The sequence below is a fragment of the Triticum aestivum genome, chromosome 1D (assembly GCF_018294505.1).
Source record: "Triticum aestivum cultivar Chinese Spring chromosome 1D, IWGSC CS RefSeq v2.1, whole genome shotgun sequence".
NCBI lineage: Eukaryota > Viridiplantae > Streptophyta > Magnoliopsida > Poales > Poaceae > Triticum > Triticum aestivum.
In genome coordinates, this window is record NC_057796.1 from 6,907,552 (window position 1) to 6,923,785 (window position 16,234).

At 47.5% G+C, this 16,234-nt stretch overlaps 2 protein-coding genes across 3 annotated transcripts; one reads left to right on the forward strand and one right to left on the reverse strand.

Annotated features, from left to right (window-relative positions):
- The first annotated feature begins 1,749 nt into the window (after nt 1-1,749).
- On the forward strand, nt 1,750-4,669 carry LOC123179826 (arginine decarboxylase). 2 transcript variants are annotated; one of them, XM_044591717.1, is made up of 2 exons: nt 1,750-1,884; nt 2,581-4,669. In XM_044591717.1, exon 2 carries the CDS (start codon nt 2,592-2,594, stop codon nt 4,422-4,424), a length of 1,833 nt encoding a protein of 610 aa, XP_044447652.1. In that variant the 5' UTR covers nt 1,750-1,884; nt 2,581-2,591; the 3' UTR covers nt 4,425-4,669. The 2 variants fall into 2 exon arrangements, with proteins under 2 accessions (XP_044447652.1, XP_044447653.1); XM_044591718.1 differs by having other exon boundaries at nt 1,842-1,879.
- Nucleotides 4,670-8,848: 4,179 nt separating this feature from the next.
- LOC123162254 (uncharacterized) lies at nt 8,849-11,735 on the reverse strand. The gene is made up of 2 exons (XM_044580034.1): nt 9,998-11,735; nt 8,849-9,244 (listed from the first exon to the last, which is right to left on the reverse strand). Exons 1-2 carry the CDS (start codon nt 11,397-11,399, stop codon nt 9,030-9,032), a joined length of 1,617 nt encoding a protein of 538 aa, XP_044435969.1. The 5' UTR covers nt 11,400-11,735; the 3' UTR covers nt 8,849-9,029.
- Nucleotides 11,736-16,234: the final 4,499 nt, after the last annotated feature.

The following is a 16,234-nucleotide window of genomic DNA, read 5'->3' on the forward strand; positions in this document are numbered from 1 at the left end:
CAAGGGACACCCCATCTCGAGGGTGTCATCACTGGCGGCGGCGGAGGGGAGGGAGGGGAAGGAGTGGTGGACCGGCGGCTGGGTTTGGTGCCACTCGGTCGCCCGTGCGGGGGGCAACAAAGGGGAGGGGAGGCGGTGGCTGGGAAGGGAGGGGGGTGACGGAGGCGGCGGCTGGAAGGGGAGGCATTGGCGTCTGGGTGGTGAGACGGTTGTGGCTCGTGACTAGTGACCTAGTCCTCCATTTTTTTTTTCTTAGAGAGAATACTAGAGGAGTGTGCCTAGCTCAACTGGTTGGGAAGTCCTGCCTACCTCCCATGTGTTTGCCATTCTGAACTTTACCGGAGTATGTTGTGAGGTATCGTCATGCTTCACGTGCCTTTATCTGCTGAGACCACCGACTCTGTGCTGATCATATTGGAATGTATCAGGCATCAGCATTCATTTTCTTCGTGGTCCCTAAGCTATCAAACCAACCACGACATTCACATGCCATTGAAGGCTTGATAAGGTTGGTGCTCCGGACTTCAAAGACGTGGCTGGACCGGACTGATTGATTAAAGAAGAATTGGAGGCTCTCCTCGATCCTTGCCGTTATGGCTAGTGCAATGCAAACATGATTTTTACCTGGGACAAACACATTGTTTTAAAATTATGATGATGATAGAAAACCGCGGGAAAACTCCGCATTGGGCATCACTCTTTTTCTTCTAAATTATCTTGTTCACACTTCTTAATTAAACTATCCCGATGATTTTGGTTCGGATGTTGTTCTTCTTATGTGTTTATTTTTAGGCGTGACAACTCTTTTCTTTTCGTGAAAAGGAGGGTTACCCCAGCCTCTGCGTTGTAGTGATGCACATTGCGCCATTGCTTCCGCTCAGTTCGCCAAACGCATCCAGTGCAACTCCAAGATAAAAATGAAGACCACAGCAGGTCAGTGGTTTTCCAAATATATAATGCAATACGAAGCATAAACGACATGAAAATCTTGATTTTAATCGGTAGAAAGAAACACGCTTGGCGAAGATCTGACACTTCGCACACCAGGCGACACATGTCCCTCTTAGCAATGGTTTTCTTTTGCGGAAACCTGTTAGCCGTGGTTAACGTAGGGTGACGGCGTGGCAGTGTTTGTTGAGTGCGTGCCAGGCGACACTCCTCAAACATCTTTTATTTTCTTTTTTACTGTTGTATCCTCTTTGCTCAGTGCGCGAAATAAAGCACTCGACAAACATTATTTTCTTTTTCTTTTTTTTTTCTTTTCTGTTTTGCAAATTCTTTATTTTTCGAAGTGCAAGTCACCTTACCGTTGGATGTCGCCACATGTATTGGTAGTGTAAATATGAATTAATCATAGCTAAGATAACACATACGATTTAACATTCAGATTATGAAAGGAAAGCACAGGAAAAAATATCATGTTGAACACGACTTTGTTTTCTAAACTACTCCCTCCTTCCCACAATATAAGACGTTTTTGCAAGTGTTATATTATGGGACGGAGGGAGTAGTTTATACTTCTTAATTCTATCGTCCCAATGATTTTGGCACATACTTTGGTTTATTTTAACAGATTAGGTTTCTGCTTTGCTATCTGTTGCTAGCGAATTAACAATTTTGCTGGTTTACAAAATTACTTGCCCGCAGGTCCAAGCTATTGATGACGACCAGTAAACTACATTAAGTGCTTTGTTCTCAGTCCGCTGGAAACATAAGGGCGACGAGGGCATGCTTAGTACTACTATTCAAATATGGAGGGCAAACGTGTCATTTCGTTCTTTGCAGACCTCTATATAACAGAGGAAAGATCAGCTTACAATTTATCCACACAACACATTCGCACAACCAAATATATGCAAGCCTTCTCTGATCTTCACTAGTAAGGTTCTATTCTATCATCACCTTGATCTATTTCTCTTTTGCAGAAATAAAATTATGAGTTCTTTCTTTCCCTTTATTTATATTGATCTCATGGTGTTTTTTTTTCTGGGGGAATATTGATCTTATGATTAATTGTGGTAACAAGATACTCCCGCCGTCTCCCCTAAAAAAGAAGATACTCCGTCCATTCTATAATATAAGATGTTATTACAATCAATATATTAACATCTTATATTAGATATAGAACGGAGGGAGTAGTTGTTGGATTTAAACTTGATTGTATTTAGAACTGAACAAGTGTTCCATGATTGGCGGATCTTGGTAGATTTGGCGTAGGATCTAAATACTAATTCTAAAACAATCCTATGTGAATTTGCTGACTTTTTTTAATAAGAACAGAAGGACACTTATTTGCAAGTGAATAACATACAGAGAAGAATCTCAACAAAAATATAGGGCCCTGATAAGTGCCACGCACGTGACATGAACGCATGGTATCTCCGAATGTTTTTTATGACAAATTTAGTGACATAAGCATGGCAACTTCTTTTCGGATGGCAAGTTTCAGTTATTTTTTGGTTTACTTATATTTCGGATGACAACTTTAGTTGCAATAAAGAACGCCAGAGCTGGAGTGCTTCAGGTCACACTTATCATTTAGGAAAATATATAAAATCAAGTTTCCTTGTATTTGAGCAGGTGCTTCCACGATGGCCGCCCAGAACTACGGTGAATTGTACAACATCCTCGGCTGGGGCGAACCCTACTTCACCGTGAACAGGGACGGCCACCTGTGTGTCAAGACCCACGGCCACGAGACGAAGCCAGGGCAAGAGATAGACGTGGTGTCCGTAGCTGAAGCTGCAAAGGAGAAGGGCGTCCAATTCCCGATGATCCTCCGCTTCCCCGACGTGCTCAAGCACCGCCTCGACTCGCTCCACGTCGCATTCGAGAAGGCCATCAAGCACACCGGGTACACGGCGCCATATCAGGGCGTGTACCCAGTGAAGGTGAACCAGAACAGGGCCATCATCAACGACTTTGTTAGCTTTGGCCACCGTCACAGCTACGGGCTGGAGGCGGGCTCCAAGCCAGAATTGCTCATCGCAATGAGCTACCTTACCAAAGCCAAGCCTGGAGCCTTCCTGGTACGCAATGGGTACAAGGACGCGGAGTACGTGGCGCTGGCGCTGTCGGCGCGTGCAATGGGCCTGAATGTCATCATCGTGTTGGAGATGGAGGAGGAGCTGGACATCATCATCGAGCAAAGCAGCAAGCTCGGGGTGGAGCCGGTGGTGGGCGTGCGTGCCAAGCTGCTCACCAAGATACCAGGCCACTTCGGGTCGACGGCCGGCAAGCACGGCAAGTTCGGCCTGCTTGCCGACAAGATCTACGAGGTGGCCAAGAAGCTCAAGGATCTCAACAAGCTGCACTGGCTCAAGTTGCTGCATTTCCACATCGGCTCCATGATCCCGACCACGGACATAGTGTCTAGTGCAGCCAGGGAGGCCTCCGGCATCTACTGCACCCTGGTAAAGCAGTATGGCGCGGATATGACCACGCTGGACTGCGGCGGGGGGCTCGGCGTCGACTACGACGGCACCCGATCAGGCAGCTCCGACATGTCGGTGGCGTACGGACTGGAGGAGTACGCGTCCAGCATTGTGCAGGCTGTGCGGCTCACGTGCGAGTACAATGGCGGCATCCCCCACCCTGTGTTGTGCACCGAGAGCGGCCGCGCCATGGTGTCGCACCACTCGATGATCATCCTCGAGGCCCTCTCGGCGATCCCAGAGCCCAAGGACGACGAGACCCCCGAGCAGCTGCACAGCAAGATCCAGCGTCTCTCCTCCAATCCGCCGCCGCCGAGAGCACTCATGGCCACGGACCTCCAGAAGCATGCCACGGACATCCAGAAGCACGGGGTGGAGATGTACAAGCTGGCCAAGAAGCTCGCCAAGCGGATCGCCGGCGACGCCAACACCATCTACAACTACCACATGAACCTCTCCATCTTCTCGCTGGTTCCCGACTTCTGGGGCATCAAGCACCTCTTCCCGATGATGCCGGCGAGCCGGCTCAACGAGAAGCCGACTCAAATGGGCACGCTCATCGACATCACCTGCGATAGTGACGGCAAGATTGACAAGTTCATAGGCAATGCCGAGACGCTGCCGTTGCACCCGCTGGACCCTGAGAGTGGCGGCTACTACGTGGCCGTGCTCCTCTCCGGCGCCTACCAGGAAGCCCTTTCTTGCAAGCACAACCTGTTCGGTGGCCCAAGCATAGTGCGGGTCAAGAACAGCACCGGCGGCGGCATCGTTGGTGGCGGTGGTGGCTTCGACATCGCCACAGCCGATAGCGGCCCGACGACGGAGGAGCTCATCAGCACCGTGGGGTACGACGTCAAGGAGGACATTCGCGGCGTGATCGAACAGCGCGCCAGGGAGAAGGGCGTGTGGGAGAAGGTGGGGGCGTTCGTGCAGGCCGGACTTACCTCCATGCCCTACCTCGTCGAATACAAGGTCCCACGAACCGCCTAATTCCATCGTCACTCCTATTCCACACTAGTACTCCTCTTCTCCACACCTTTTTTGGCTTCAAATAAGCGTAGCCTGCCTGCCTGATTCGTACGTGTTGGACAGGCTTTGGGTTGCGCCATTCCACACCGTGCTTTGCTCTTTTCTATCGACGACGACTAAATAAAGTTCATCTGCCGTTCTCATATTTTTAGTGCTATTTATGTTAAGAAAAATAAATAAAGGTTGTAACAACTAAATAAAGTTCATCTCCCAGTCTCAAAGTTGTATCTTTTTTTTTGCGAGAAAAGGAAGATGATATTAAAGCTTCGTTCTTACAGAAAGATCCAGAAAAAAGTGAAAATTACACACGGGTCCCTCTGGATCCCGACCACGTCGACGAACAGAACAAGCCGGTGGCGCGCCGCTGCCGCTGCTCCTCTTCACGCCTTGGTTCGGAGCCAGCCCCTCCGCAGCCGGGAAGTCGCCGAACAATGGATCCGAAGATCCTGCGCCCTGAAACGCCGTCGTCGTCGCGAAGCTTCGCCACACCATCTTCATCTTCAACATCAGCACCCGGATCCGCCGCCTATGCAGATCCGGCGAGGGCTTGACGCGCACGGTGGTTCCGACGAACCACGAGCACGGGGAAGACAAGCGCTCCGCCGTAGAGCTCCGTAGACCACCACCGCCGAAGGGGAGGAGCAGCGCCACCAAACTACAAACCGACTGCGCCGCCGCCTCTACAACGCCGCCGGCTGGACCCCAAACAGACCCTACACTATGTACGCCCCGAGATCCGGGGCTTCCCCAACCTCCCGCTGCCGGAGCAGCCGACGGAGGAGGAGAAACCCCTGGATCCCCGGCGGGCGAGGTGGATCGACTGGGGATGCTCACAAATCGCCCCCTCTCCTGTAGACAAAGAGGGGAACGGCCAAGGTCCGTAACTAAAAGTAGTCTCAAAGTTGTATCTTACCTTTGTACTTCTATATATTTATCTAAGTTAAGAAGAGTAAATAAAGGATCTAACACATCTATTCTATTATATTCTATTATATCCATCTATCTATCATCCACTCTACAGTTTCTATGCCGCCTCGAGCCTCGAATTTCAGGCCTGCGGTGGCTCGGGGCTGGGGGTGATCGTGGGCCCAACTGTAAGATGTGTGCTTCGATACTTCTATATGGTGGGAATGAACCAGCACAAACGTTGTGTGAGCCTCGCACTCGGGATCGACTACGCGCAAGTCGGCTGATTCTTATTTTTTGTCGGACGACTGATACAAGCAGGTTTTAGTTAAAAAGAATTGCTGACAAAGATGAGGAAAGAGAACACAAGCTTGTTTGGTAGCCGGTCCATTCCAACGTGATTCGCCATGGATGCACACATTTGGCATGCATTCTTATAGACCTTTTGTGAAACCATTCAACTACAAGCTTATACACCAAGGCTTGTAGAGATACAAGAGATCCTTGCTACCTCCGCTTTTTTTTTTGCAAGAAAACTTTCGATTTATTCGTCTTCAATCATGGCAGTACAACGAACATCAGAAATAATAAAAAAATACATTCAGATCTGTAGACCACCTTGCGACGACTACAAGCACTGAAGCGAGTCGACGGCGCACCGCCGTCATTACCCTCTCCCTCGCTGGAGCCGGGCAAGCCTTGCTGTAGTAGACAGTCATTCTGTAGACATGGTTCCCCTTATTTGCATCGTGAGTTGGGTTTATTTCATGTGTGGAAGAATAATGTGGGTTGAGTTAGAAGGAAAGAGTGACTAAGCAATACCAAGAAAACAATATTATGAGTAGTGGCATGAATGAATGAACATGTTTACATAGGGGGTATTGGATCAATCCGATCATAACCACCACGAGCAAGAATACAAAAAATCCAACACCAGAAGGAAAATAAAATAAGAAATGGCAAACAAATCCACATGAAATCCACATGAAATCTCCCCTTAGATGATTCTTTTTTATGATCAGGGATCCTTTCCCGTTAATCGGGCTTTAATCGGGTCTATTCTTAAAGGAATCCGCCCTCCGACCATGATTTAACCAAATTCCTCAACATGAGGTAACTTAGCCTCAAAGGCCAACCGCCTAGGTGTGAACTATGCTTATAGCCTGACAGTTTTTTTCCAAAGCGTCTCCACTTATACCAAGGCGGTTTAGTAATTGTTACTCGAATCACGGCCCGAGGCGGTTTTCTCATTGGCATGGCTCGTCGAGGCAGAGATTGTGCTCCATATTTTGTGGAATATCATTAATATTTTGTTTCATGCCACGCATGTAATGATATCTATTATCGGGGCGTGGAGATTTTTATGGCGCAACAAGAGGGACTCCTAGCCTTTCACAGACCCATAAAAGCAAGGGATAGCGATATCATCTTTCCCACGCTCTCATTCCATTGCCCTTGCGCCTAGCCTCCTGAGCTCCAGCGCCCAAAAGACATATGCTCAATTTATAAAGGCTTATTCAACATCAAATATCATATCAGTCTGAAAATGGCTGCACCCAAAAGACATATCCTCCTACCATTTATGAAGGACGGTACATATGGAGGGAGCCCGTGGTCATATGAAAAAACTATGATGTTCCCATTTTCTTTTGAAAACTTTGGTTTTTCGAAGGAAAAAAAACGTATTAGTAATGATACGCCAAAGAGACTAGCAACTGACATGAAGAGGCCTCCTCTTTTTTTTGCGAACCATCTCCATCATACTAGATGACTGCTACTGATATGAATAGAAATGATTATGTTCATCATAAGATGCAAGGCCGAGACAACTTTCCCCTTTTCGATTTTTCGATGCACAAACACTAGCAAGGAGCCCATGTGCTACTACACAAGCATGATAAATTAGTTCAGATATGGCTAGAAGTATGTTAAATATTCTCAATGACCATGTAAGCCAAATGACCATGCAAATTAGCTCTCCACTTGAAGCATATGCATTTGGCGCTTCAGGTGGCTGCCCAGGTGGTCACCACGATCACAGCAGGAGATGTCACCTCCACCATGATCAGACCTTGGCCCGGGCTGCAGCATCCATAGATATTCGTAACAGATCTGGGCATTGGGAGATCAGGTGCCACTTAGCGAGTTTTTTCACATCCACCAGACACATTCAGACTAATATCATCAATTTTCCTAGGGAGTTTTTAAGTTTTTAACAGCAGGGCTCACAGTAATGCAGCTAAATCTTATTCTTCAAATTTCAATGAAAGCCCTAGCATGGCTTGATGTACTAGAAAATTTCACTTAGGTGATGACCGTCCTATGCTTTTAACTAAAGCTAGGCAATCTGAATATCAAGCACTGTAAAATCTCATATGTAATGTGCTTGTGATCGATGAAAGACACTTTATCCAAAAGAGATGCAGCAAGCTTGTGATGCGTGTTTGTACAAAATCAGCTTACCAGTCGAAGGAAGTCCATCTCCTTCTTATCCTTCCATTGAACAACAAGGTTGAGATTTTACAGGCAGGGTTCTATTCCATCTCAAAACATCCAGGACAAGACAGAACATTCGACAGACAAGAAAATTGGAAATCAATCATCTTAAAACAACACCTAGAGAACAGAGTACCCAGCCACGAACACAACAACTAAACAGAAGATCAAATCAAAGGCATCAGAGCAAAATTTGAAATGTTGTCATTCATCCTGACTGGGCACTGTCCTGCAACACAAGAGCTAGCTACCTACCATAAGTTAAGTTATATCCCAACTACATGCCGTCTCCTGGCCTTGCCCATTCATCATCATCATCATCATCATCATCATCATCAATATTTTGTCTGAAAAACATGGGTCGCGTCGCCCTTGGGTTTTGTCACGCTGGGACAGTGATGCGGAGAGATCTCAGGCATCTTGTGAGAGATTCCATGTAGCAGTAGCATCCCTGGTCGTTTCAGGTGACTCTTGGTACCTGTCAAGCAAAAAACCATTCCCAGGTTATAGATTGGCTTATTCGTTCAAAAAACTACAGTAGTAGATTGTTGTATGAAGACATGTACAGGTTTGAATAACGTAGTGTTGGGGACATATGCACGTTAAACTAAAAAAAATCCAACAGTTTGGCAGTGCCAACACAAAAAAGAAACATCAACCGATGAGTGCATCTCTACAACAGTAACATCTCTAAGACCAACAAGAAAGCTTGCGATGGAAGAAATTTTACTTTCCTTTCCATATACAACTATTATTACTAGTGGTATTTTCCTATTCCTGCATTTTGAGAATCCTACAAATCAAAGAAGTCCTTATTGCCCCAAAAAAAAGAGCTCCTTATTCCTCCATGATGAATCAATGGAACAACAAGGTTGAGGATTTACAGGCAGGACTGCATTCCATCTCAAAACATCCAGCACAAAACAGGATCATTCAACGGACAAGAAATTGGAAATCAATCCTCTTATCTTAAAATAAATAAATCAGCACCTACACGACAGAGTGGCCTGGCCACAAACAGAACAGCTAAACAGCACAAGACCGAATTGAAGGAGCAAAGTTTGGAATGTTTTCAATTCATCCATCCTGAGTACTAACTAACTAAAGAGGTACGTAAAAAGAGACAGCCGGCACACAAAAGCTAGCTAGGTACCATAAGTTAAGTTATTCCAAGTCCATGTCGTCTGCCATCCTTGTCCGTTCATCATCATCATAATCCTCATCATCAGTAGTCTGTGCGGGAAATGTGGGCCATGTCGCCCTGGGGTTTTGTCCACTGGGACAGTGATGCATCACATGATGCGGAGGGATCTCTGGCTTCTTGTGAGAGCTTCCATGTGGCAGTGGCATCCCTGGTCGTTTCAGGTGACTCTTTGTACCTGACGAGCAAAAAAATCCATTCCCAGGTTATAGATTGGTTGTTGGTTGCTTCAATCACAAGTAATTGCTACACCCTCTGTTTCTAAATGTAAGACGTTTTGGCAGTCCAAAACGTCTTACATTTAGGAACAAGGGGTGTAGATTGCTGTTTCAAGACATGTACAGGTTTGGATCACCCACATCAAGTTGGAACATACGCGTGTTAAACTAGTTATCAAACAAAATCCAACGCTTTGGCAGTGCCAACACACACAAAACAAAATAAGAAACATCAACCGATGAGCGCACATCTCTGCAACACACAGTAAAATCTATAAGACCAGCGACACTGTTCCCCATGGAAGAAATTTTACTTTCCTTTCTATGAAAAACCATTATTGCTAGTGATAATTAAACCTGACGGACTGCAAAATGCATTAGAGACCTACCAACGAATTCAAGTCAAGTTGTAAAATGGCAATGACAGCCAGTCATCCTTCCTTTAATTAACAGGCATACTTAACTTGGTCGATATTTCTCTTCTTCCTTTTGTTATACTACAGCAGCAGCAGCAGCACAGGGAACTTTTGATCCCTATTTTGAAATCATATATTCTACGTACCAGCATTCCGCTGGGCAGCACTATCTTAAACCAGACAACAACTAGCTAGGCATGCAATGCACGCACATGATGATGGTTGAATACCTACAACTAGGCACGCAATGCAGGCAGGTGATGGTAGAACAGATAAAGGCAAGTGATTTAGTTTTACCTTGGGAGACATTGAGATGCTCCGAGATCCTGCTTTGCCTATAGGCATGGAGAAACGCCATGCACCTTGGTGCTCCACCAAACTCGGCCACTGCCCGCAGCCTCTTGTTCTTCATGTCGACAGCGATCACCCATGCTTTGTCGTACCAGCGGTTGACCTTGGCCATCAAGTAAAGGGTGTTGTCACCGACGTGCAGGCTGAGCTTGGGATGGCCAACGTGGATCCCCACCAAGGTCGGCTGCGGGTTGCCTTGGTGATCCACCACAGCCGGGAGCAACTCAAAGCCTGGCGCCGTCTTGTTTTTGCCGTCAACGAAAGAGACCTCGTGAGCATGGACCTCATGGTCCTTGCGCCAGGTGGTTGACTCCTTGAAGGAATTGGCCGGCCTGCTCCATACGACGGCGGTCCAGCCATCGATGGTGAAGGAGCCTTTCGGGCCGGCCGAGCCCGGCCTGACGTGCATCTTCACCTCAGCATACTTGATGCGGCTGCCGACGACGGCGACGTCCCGGTACATGCCTCCAGATTCGTCGATGGTGTCGTCTGGCCGGATGGGGTCCGGCAGAGGGATGTAGCGAAGCGTCTTGGCGTCGTCGTCGAGTGGGAGCACATCACATAGGATGATACCCCGCATGAGATCGACCCAGGCCATGGTGCCGGCTTCTCCTCCGATGGTGATAACCTTGTCACATCGAAGGGCGGCTCGGGGCAGTTTGCCGCCGTCTGGGAATGAGGCTGGTTTGCTGCTCCACACCTCGGTGTCGGAGACGTAGGTGTAAAGGCCTAACGTCTCCGGGAAGGTTAGCCGTGTACAGAGCGCGGCAACGATGTAGGCGTCATAGGCTCTGGGACGGTGCTGGAGAAGATAAAAGCCGCCGCCGCCGCCGTTGTCGGAGTTCCTGCGGTGGCGCAGGAGTCCTACCTGGCGGTCATGGAAGTAGTAGCATCTGTCCCGAGGGAAGGGGAACAAGTCGGGCGGGGGGTGCGGAAGCAGCGTCAGTGTGGCCTTGGGAGGGCCGGCGTCGTCGTCCACCTCGTAGACGTAGAAGTCGTTCTTCCGGGGGTCGATGGCGTTGCGGGGGTCGCCGGGCACCGAGACGAGGAGGACGAGGTTGGCCTCCGTGTAGAGGATCCTGGGCTCGCAGCCAAGCTCGGCGGCGCAGGAGACGGCGAAGTGGGAGACGAGCGGCGGGTCGGCGAGGAAGAAGGTGGCTTGGATCTGGTCGCCGTGCCTTGTGCGGGAGACGGCTGTGGTGTGGTTGGATTCGCCGGCGAGGTATGCGCGGTCGTCGAGTAGGACCCATGGAGGAAGGGGGGCGTCGTCGGGGCTAGATTCGGGACGACGACAAGCAGGGATGGCCGGGGGATGCGTCGAGGAGGCGTGGTAGCGCGTCCATGCCATCGCTCCCTCCCCCTGCTGTCCCGAATATTGATGGGTTGAATTCTTGCTTCATCTCCCCTTCCTCGCCGGGGTATATGTACTGATATGATGAAGCTCCTGAGCGACTCGGAGTCTGACATGGGCTAGCGGAGGAGGAGTCCGGCCGTCGTACAAAACGATCACGTGCAATCTTCGTAGTACAGTACAAGGTTGCATCGATGGATCGGATCCACAGCCACGAAACCCCTCTCTCCTCTCTTGTCGAGTATTCATGCGTGGCCCAGCAGGCAGAGCGAGGGCAACGCGTGCTTCTGCAAGGGGCGCCGCCATCGACTGCTACTGCTACACCGAGCCGTATGAGATGAGCGTTGAACCCTTTGTCTCGGGCCGCATCTCTATTTATAGGAAGCTTGCCGTGGCTTACAAGATTGGAATATCCCTAGGATTCTTCCAGATTACAACGAGAGAGAGATTACAACTTATAGGAGAAGAAAGAATACCGGTAGAGATAGAAACAGATTTAAACAGACAACTACTTCTTCTATTCTACGTATTCTAACATCCTCCCTCAATCCAAACCTAGGGCACCTTGTCTAGGTTTAGATTGTACTTGAACTCATTCAGTCTCCTCGTAGTCAGTGGTTTAGTGAAGCCATCAGCAAGTTGATCTTCTGTGGGAATAAACTGAGTAAATAGCATAAAACTATCACTTTTCGTGCTAGGGTTCCAAAAAACCACCACTTTTTTGTTTGTGACTGATACCTACCACTTTTCTCGTCAGCTGTCTCAAAAAACCCAAATCGCCCGTTGCTAGCGTTTTAAACCGTTTTCTGACAGACCGGGCCCGCCTGTCAGGCCACGTCATCGCCGCGCATGACGGAGAGGCCGGTAACGGCCGTTACTCGGACCGACCGGTGCGGTCGGACCGCACCCGCTCGCTCGCTGCCTTTCTCTCTCTATCGGCAGCATCTCTCTCTCGCTCCTCCTTTCCCCCGTGCTCTCTGTCTCCCCCGACGATGGCGGCGGCGAAGAAGAAGGACGACGGCGAGCCTGGGCGACAGCCAGCGGCGAGGGCGGTGCTCACTCCGAGGTCAACAAGTGGCTAGGCAGCGCAAGTTTCCCGACCCAGCGCTCGTCTGGGCCACCGACGCAGGAGGTCCAGATGTCGCCGGCGTTCCGCGCGGCCAGGGCAGTGGCCAAATGCATCCACGCGGATCCAGAAGGCGGGCACCAGTGGGCCTCCTCACTTGGTGGCGTGGAGTAAGTTATGAATTGTTTTAATTATTTTTCTTAGTTTATTTATGAACTAGGGTTAGGATTTGTTTCTTATATTGTTAATGAATTAGTTTCTTTGGTATATTATTATGTATACATTGTACTCAATATATGAATTAGGGTTTAGGTTTGGATGATATGTTGTGCAAGTGAAACTGTTGCATACTTTTTAACTTGAAAATCTGAAGAAATCTGAATGTGTTGTTTCTTTTTTTGCATAGTTTGGATGATGAAGTATGGGAATTGAGGCTGCATTTTCAGGGTAGAGACAACATGGAAAGGAAGTTTTCCTTATCAGAAATGAATTACCTGTTTTTGTTAGCACTTATTGAACTTGAGGGCTATGGGTTGGATGCCTATCTGTCATATGTTAAGGATGAGGGTAAGGGGCTGGAGGGGATTGAGGTTTTGGACAGTGATGAGAAGGTGGAGGAGATGCTAGATTTGTTTGCTGAGAAGAAAGTATTGAACATAACAGTGAGAGAGGCTAGTGACCCAAATCCAGCAGATGCAAACATGGACCACACCTTGCTTGAAGAGCAGATTCCAATGAGTCAAGTTGGTGATCCCATTGTTTATAGTGTTTCCCAAGAAGGTGTCCTTTTCCCTGTCTCAAATTCTTCACAGCCTCCAGTTGTTCCTGTTGATCCATATTTTAACACACAGCAGAGCTGTAATTTCAACAAGGGAAAAGAGGCAGTGGAAATTGAAGGCATTGAAGCAGAAGATCAAGATGAAGATGAGTTGGACAAATCCTCTTCAGATTTTGAGTTTTTCAGGGGTGATTACAGAGGGAAGAAAATTTCATACAAGTCTTGGGCTAGGGGAGAAGATGAAGGTGGTGAAGGAACAAGTCAGCACTACAGGGAAGAGGAAGAGATGGCTGAGCATTATTTTGGGGGTGCTTCTGAACCCTCAGAGTTTTGGCAGGAGCCAAATGGTTCTGAAGAAGATGATGAAGAAGAAGCTTCAGATCATGTGAAAACTGTGGCACAGAAGATACCTGTGAGGAAACAAGGCCCAACAAGCAGATCACACAGTGAGCCAGATCACAAAAGTTTGAAGATTTCGTGCCAGAAGCTGATGAGTTCTGCTTTCCAGGTGATGAAGGCATTTCTGATGAAGAAGATGATGCACCTAGGTTGCCTTGTGGCAGGAAGAGAAAATTGAAGAAGAAGAAGGAGAGAATATGGTATGATTCCTCTAGGCCTGATGCACATGAACAGTTTAGGATTCATTTGTGCTTTCTGAATGTGGTAGAGTTCAGAGAAGCATTGAGAAACTACCATGTTAGGACACTTAGGAACTTTGAGTACCATAGGAATGATCCAAGTAGGATCATAGCCTGGTGCTCAGATAGAAAGCATGGTTGTGAGTTTTATATTACTGCTTCTAAGATTGCCCATGAGTCAACCTTTAGCATCAAGAAGATGAATCTTGATCACACCTGTGGAGCAAGTGGAGAGAACACAAAGGTTACCATGAAGTGGGTTGCAAAGGCTGTTGAGGATACTGTAAGATCCAATCCTGGTGCAGGTGTTGAGACTATACTGAGTTATACAAAAAAGAAATTTGGAGTACATGTTCCAAAAAGTTTGGCCTACAGGGCAAGGAGGAAAGCAGTTGATGTTGTGCAAGGGGATCACAAGACACAATACTACAGGTTAAGAGACTATCTGCAGTGTGTTTTGGACACAAACCCTGGTAGTAGGTGTGTTGTGACAACAAAGGAATTTGAACTCCACCCAGCACCTACCCCAAGGTTTCATTACATGTTTTATTGTCTGTTTGCTTGTAAGGAGGGGTTCCTAAATGGTTGCAGGCCTTTCATAGGTAAATCTAGTCTGTATAGTGCTTAAATAGGGATTGCATTACATGTTGCTGCTTACTAATGGCTTAAAATGCAGGTCTTGATGGATGCTTCATCAAACTAAGCACTGGGCAGCAAATCCTGGCAGCAACAGGGAGGGATGGCAACAACAACATCTTCCCTATTGCATTTGGTGTTGTTGACAAGGAGGAGACAGATAGTTGGACTTGGTTTCTTACACAGTTAAGGACAGTAATTGGTAGTGGCAACAAGTTTGGGCCCTACACAATTATGTCAGACAGGCAAAAGGTACAACTACTCTTCATGATTTGACTGCTTTTCCTTTCACTATGTACTGCTTTTCCTTGCACTATGTACTGCTTTTCCTTTCTCTACTTACTTCACTAGTTATTAATACAAAATCAATGAACAGGGTCTGCTCAATGCAATAGAGGATGTATTTCCTGATTCCCCTCAAAGATTTTGTTTAAGACACATATATGCCAACTTCCAATCAGCTGGGTTTAGAGGGGATGAATTGAAAAAACATCTAGACCAGGCTGCATATTCTTTCACTAAGCATGGGCATGATCTGGGCATGGAAGCATTGAAGAAAGAGAGTGAGGAGGCATGGAAGTGGTTGTCCAACATACCAGTCCATACTTGGGCCAGGCATAGAATGGATACTATATGCAAGACAGACCTTGTTGTAAACAATCTTAGTGAAGTTTTCAACAGGATTATTCTGGATGTTAGGAACAAGCCCATAAGGACAATGCTTGAAGGAATTAGGACAAAACTCATGATCAAGTTTCAGAAGATTAGGGAGAAGACAGAGACATGTAGGTGGGATATCACACCCACTTACTCTGAGATATTGGAGGAGGCCAAGAAGTGGGCAAAATATTGTGATGCATATATGGCTGGACCAGGCATTTGGCAAGTTACAAGTAGTTCAGAAAAGACCTACTGTGTAAACCTAAACAACTACACTTGTGACTGCAGGAGGTGGGATATCACAGCTGTTCCATGTAGTCATGCTATAGCAGCAATGCAGAAGGTGAAGCTACACCCTGAAGATTTTGTCCATGAGTTCTTCAAGAAGCCCCTCTACTGTGAAACCTACAAGCATATTATATACCCTGTTCCAGGCCCTGATTGTTGGCCACACACCATGGGGGATGACATATCTCCTCCAGTATTCAAAGAAAAGAAGGGTAAAAAGCAGACAACTAGGAGGAAAGGACATGTTGAGGTGCCTGCCAAGAAGGATACATCAAGAATTGGGACAGTGACCTGTAGCAATTGCAATATGCAAGGTCACAGATATACCACATGTGGTGGTCCACTGAAACCCAAACTGCAGAAGAGAAAGAATAATCACCAGGTATACTTATTGATAAAGAAACTTCTGTTTCATAGGCTAGGTGGTTTAACTATAATTTGCTTTGTTAAATGTGCAGGAGAATAGGTCAGACTACTATTCATCTACCAGAGCTACTACAGGTGTGGTTGCACCCCCACCCCCACCCCACCCCCACCATCAGCACCATCAGCACCAGCCATAGCTAGGAAGAGGCCTGCAACAGCCACAGCTACTCCAGGACCAGCAAAGAGGAACAAGGGAGCTGCTTCTGCTACTCCAGCACCTGCCACATCAGCACCTGCCAAGAAGACCAAAGCAACCAAGAAGACAGGGGCTCCTAGAACATCTTCACCAGCCAAGAACACAAGGTCATCCATTGCTTCTCCAGCAAAGAACACCAGAGCA

Excerpts from the sequence above, each read along its gene's own strand:
- LOC123179826 (XM_044591717.1), top strand. The coding sequence starts at position 2,592 with ATGGCCGCCCAGAACTACGGTGAATTGTACAACATCCTCGGCTGGGGC.
- LOC123162254 (XM_044580034.1), bottom strand. The coding sequence starts at position 11,399 with ATGGCATGGACGCGCTACCACGCCTCCTCGACGCATCCCCCGGCCATC. Across the intron at positions 9,245-9,997 it reads GCATCTCAATGTCTCCCAAG|GTACAAAGAGTCACCTGAAA; the intron begins GTAAAACTAAAT and ends TTTGCTCGTCAG.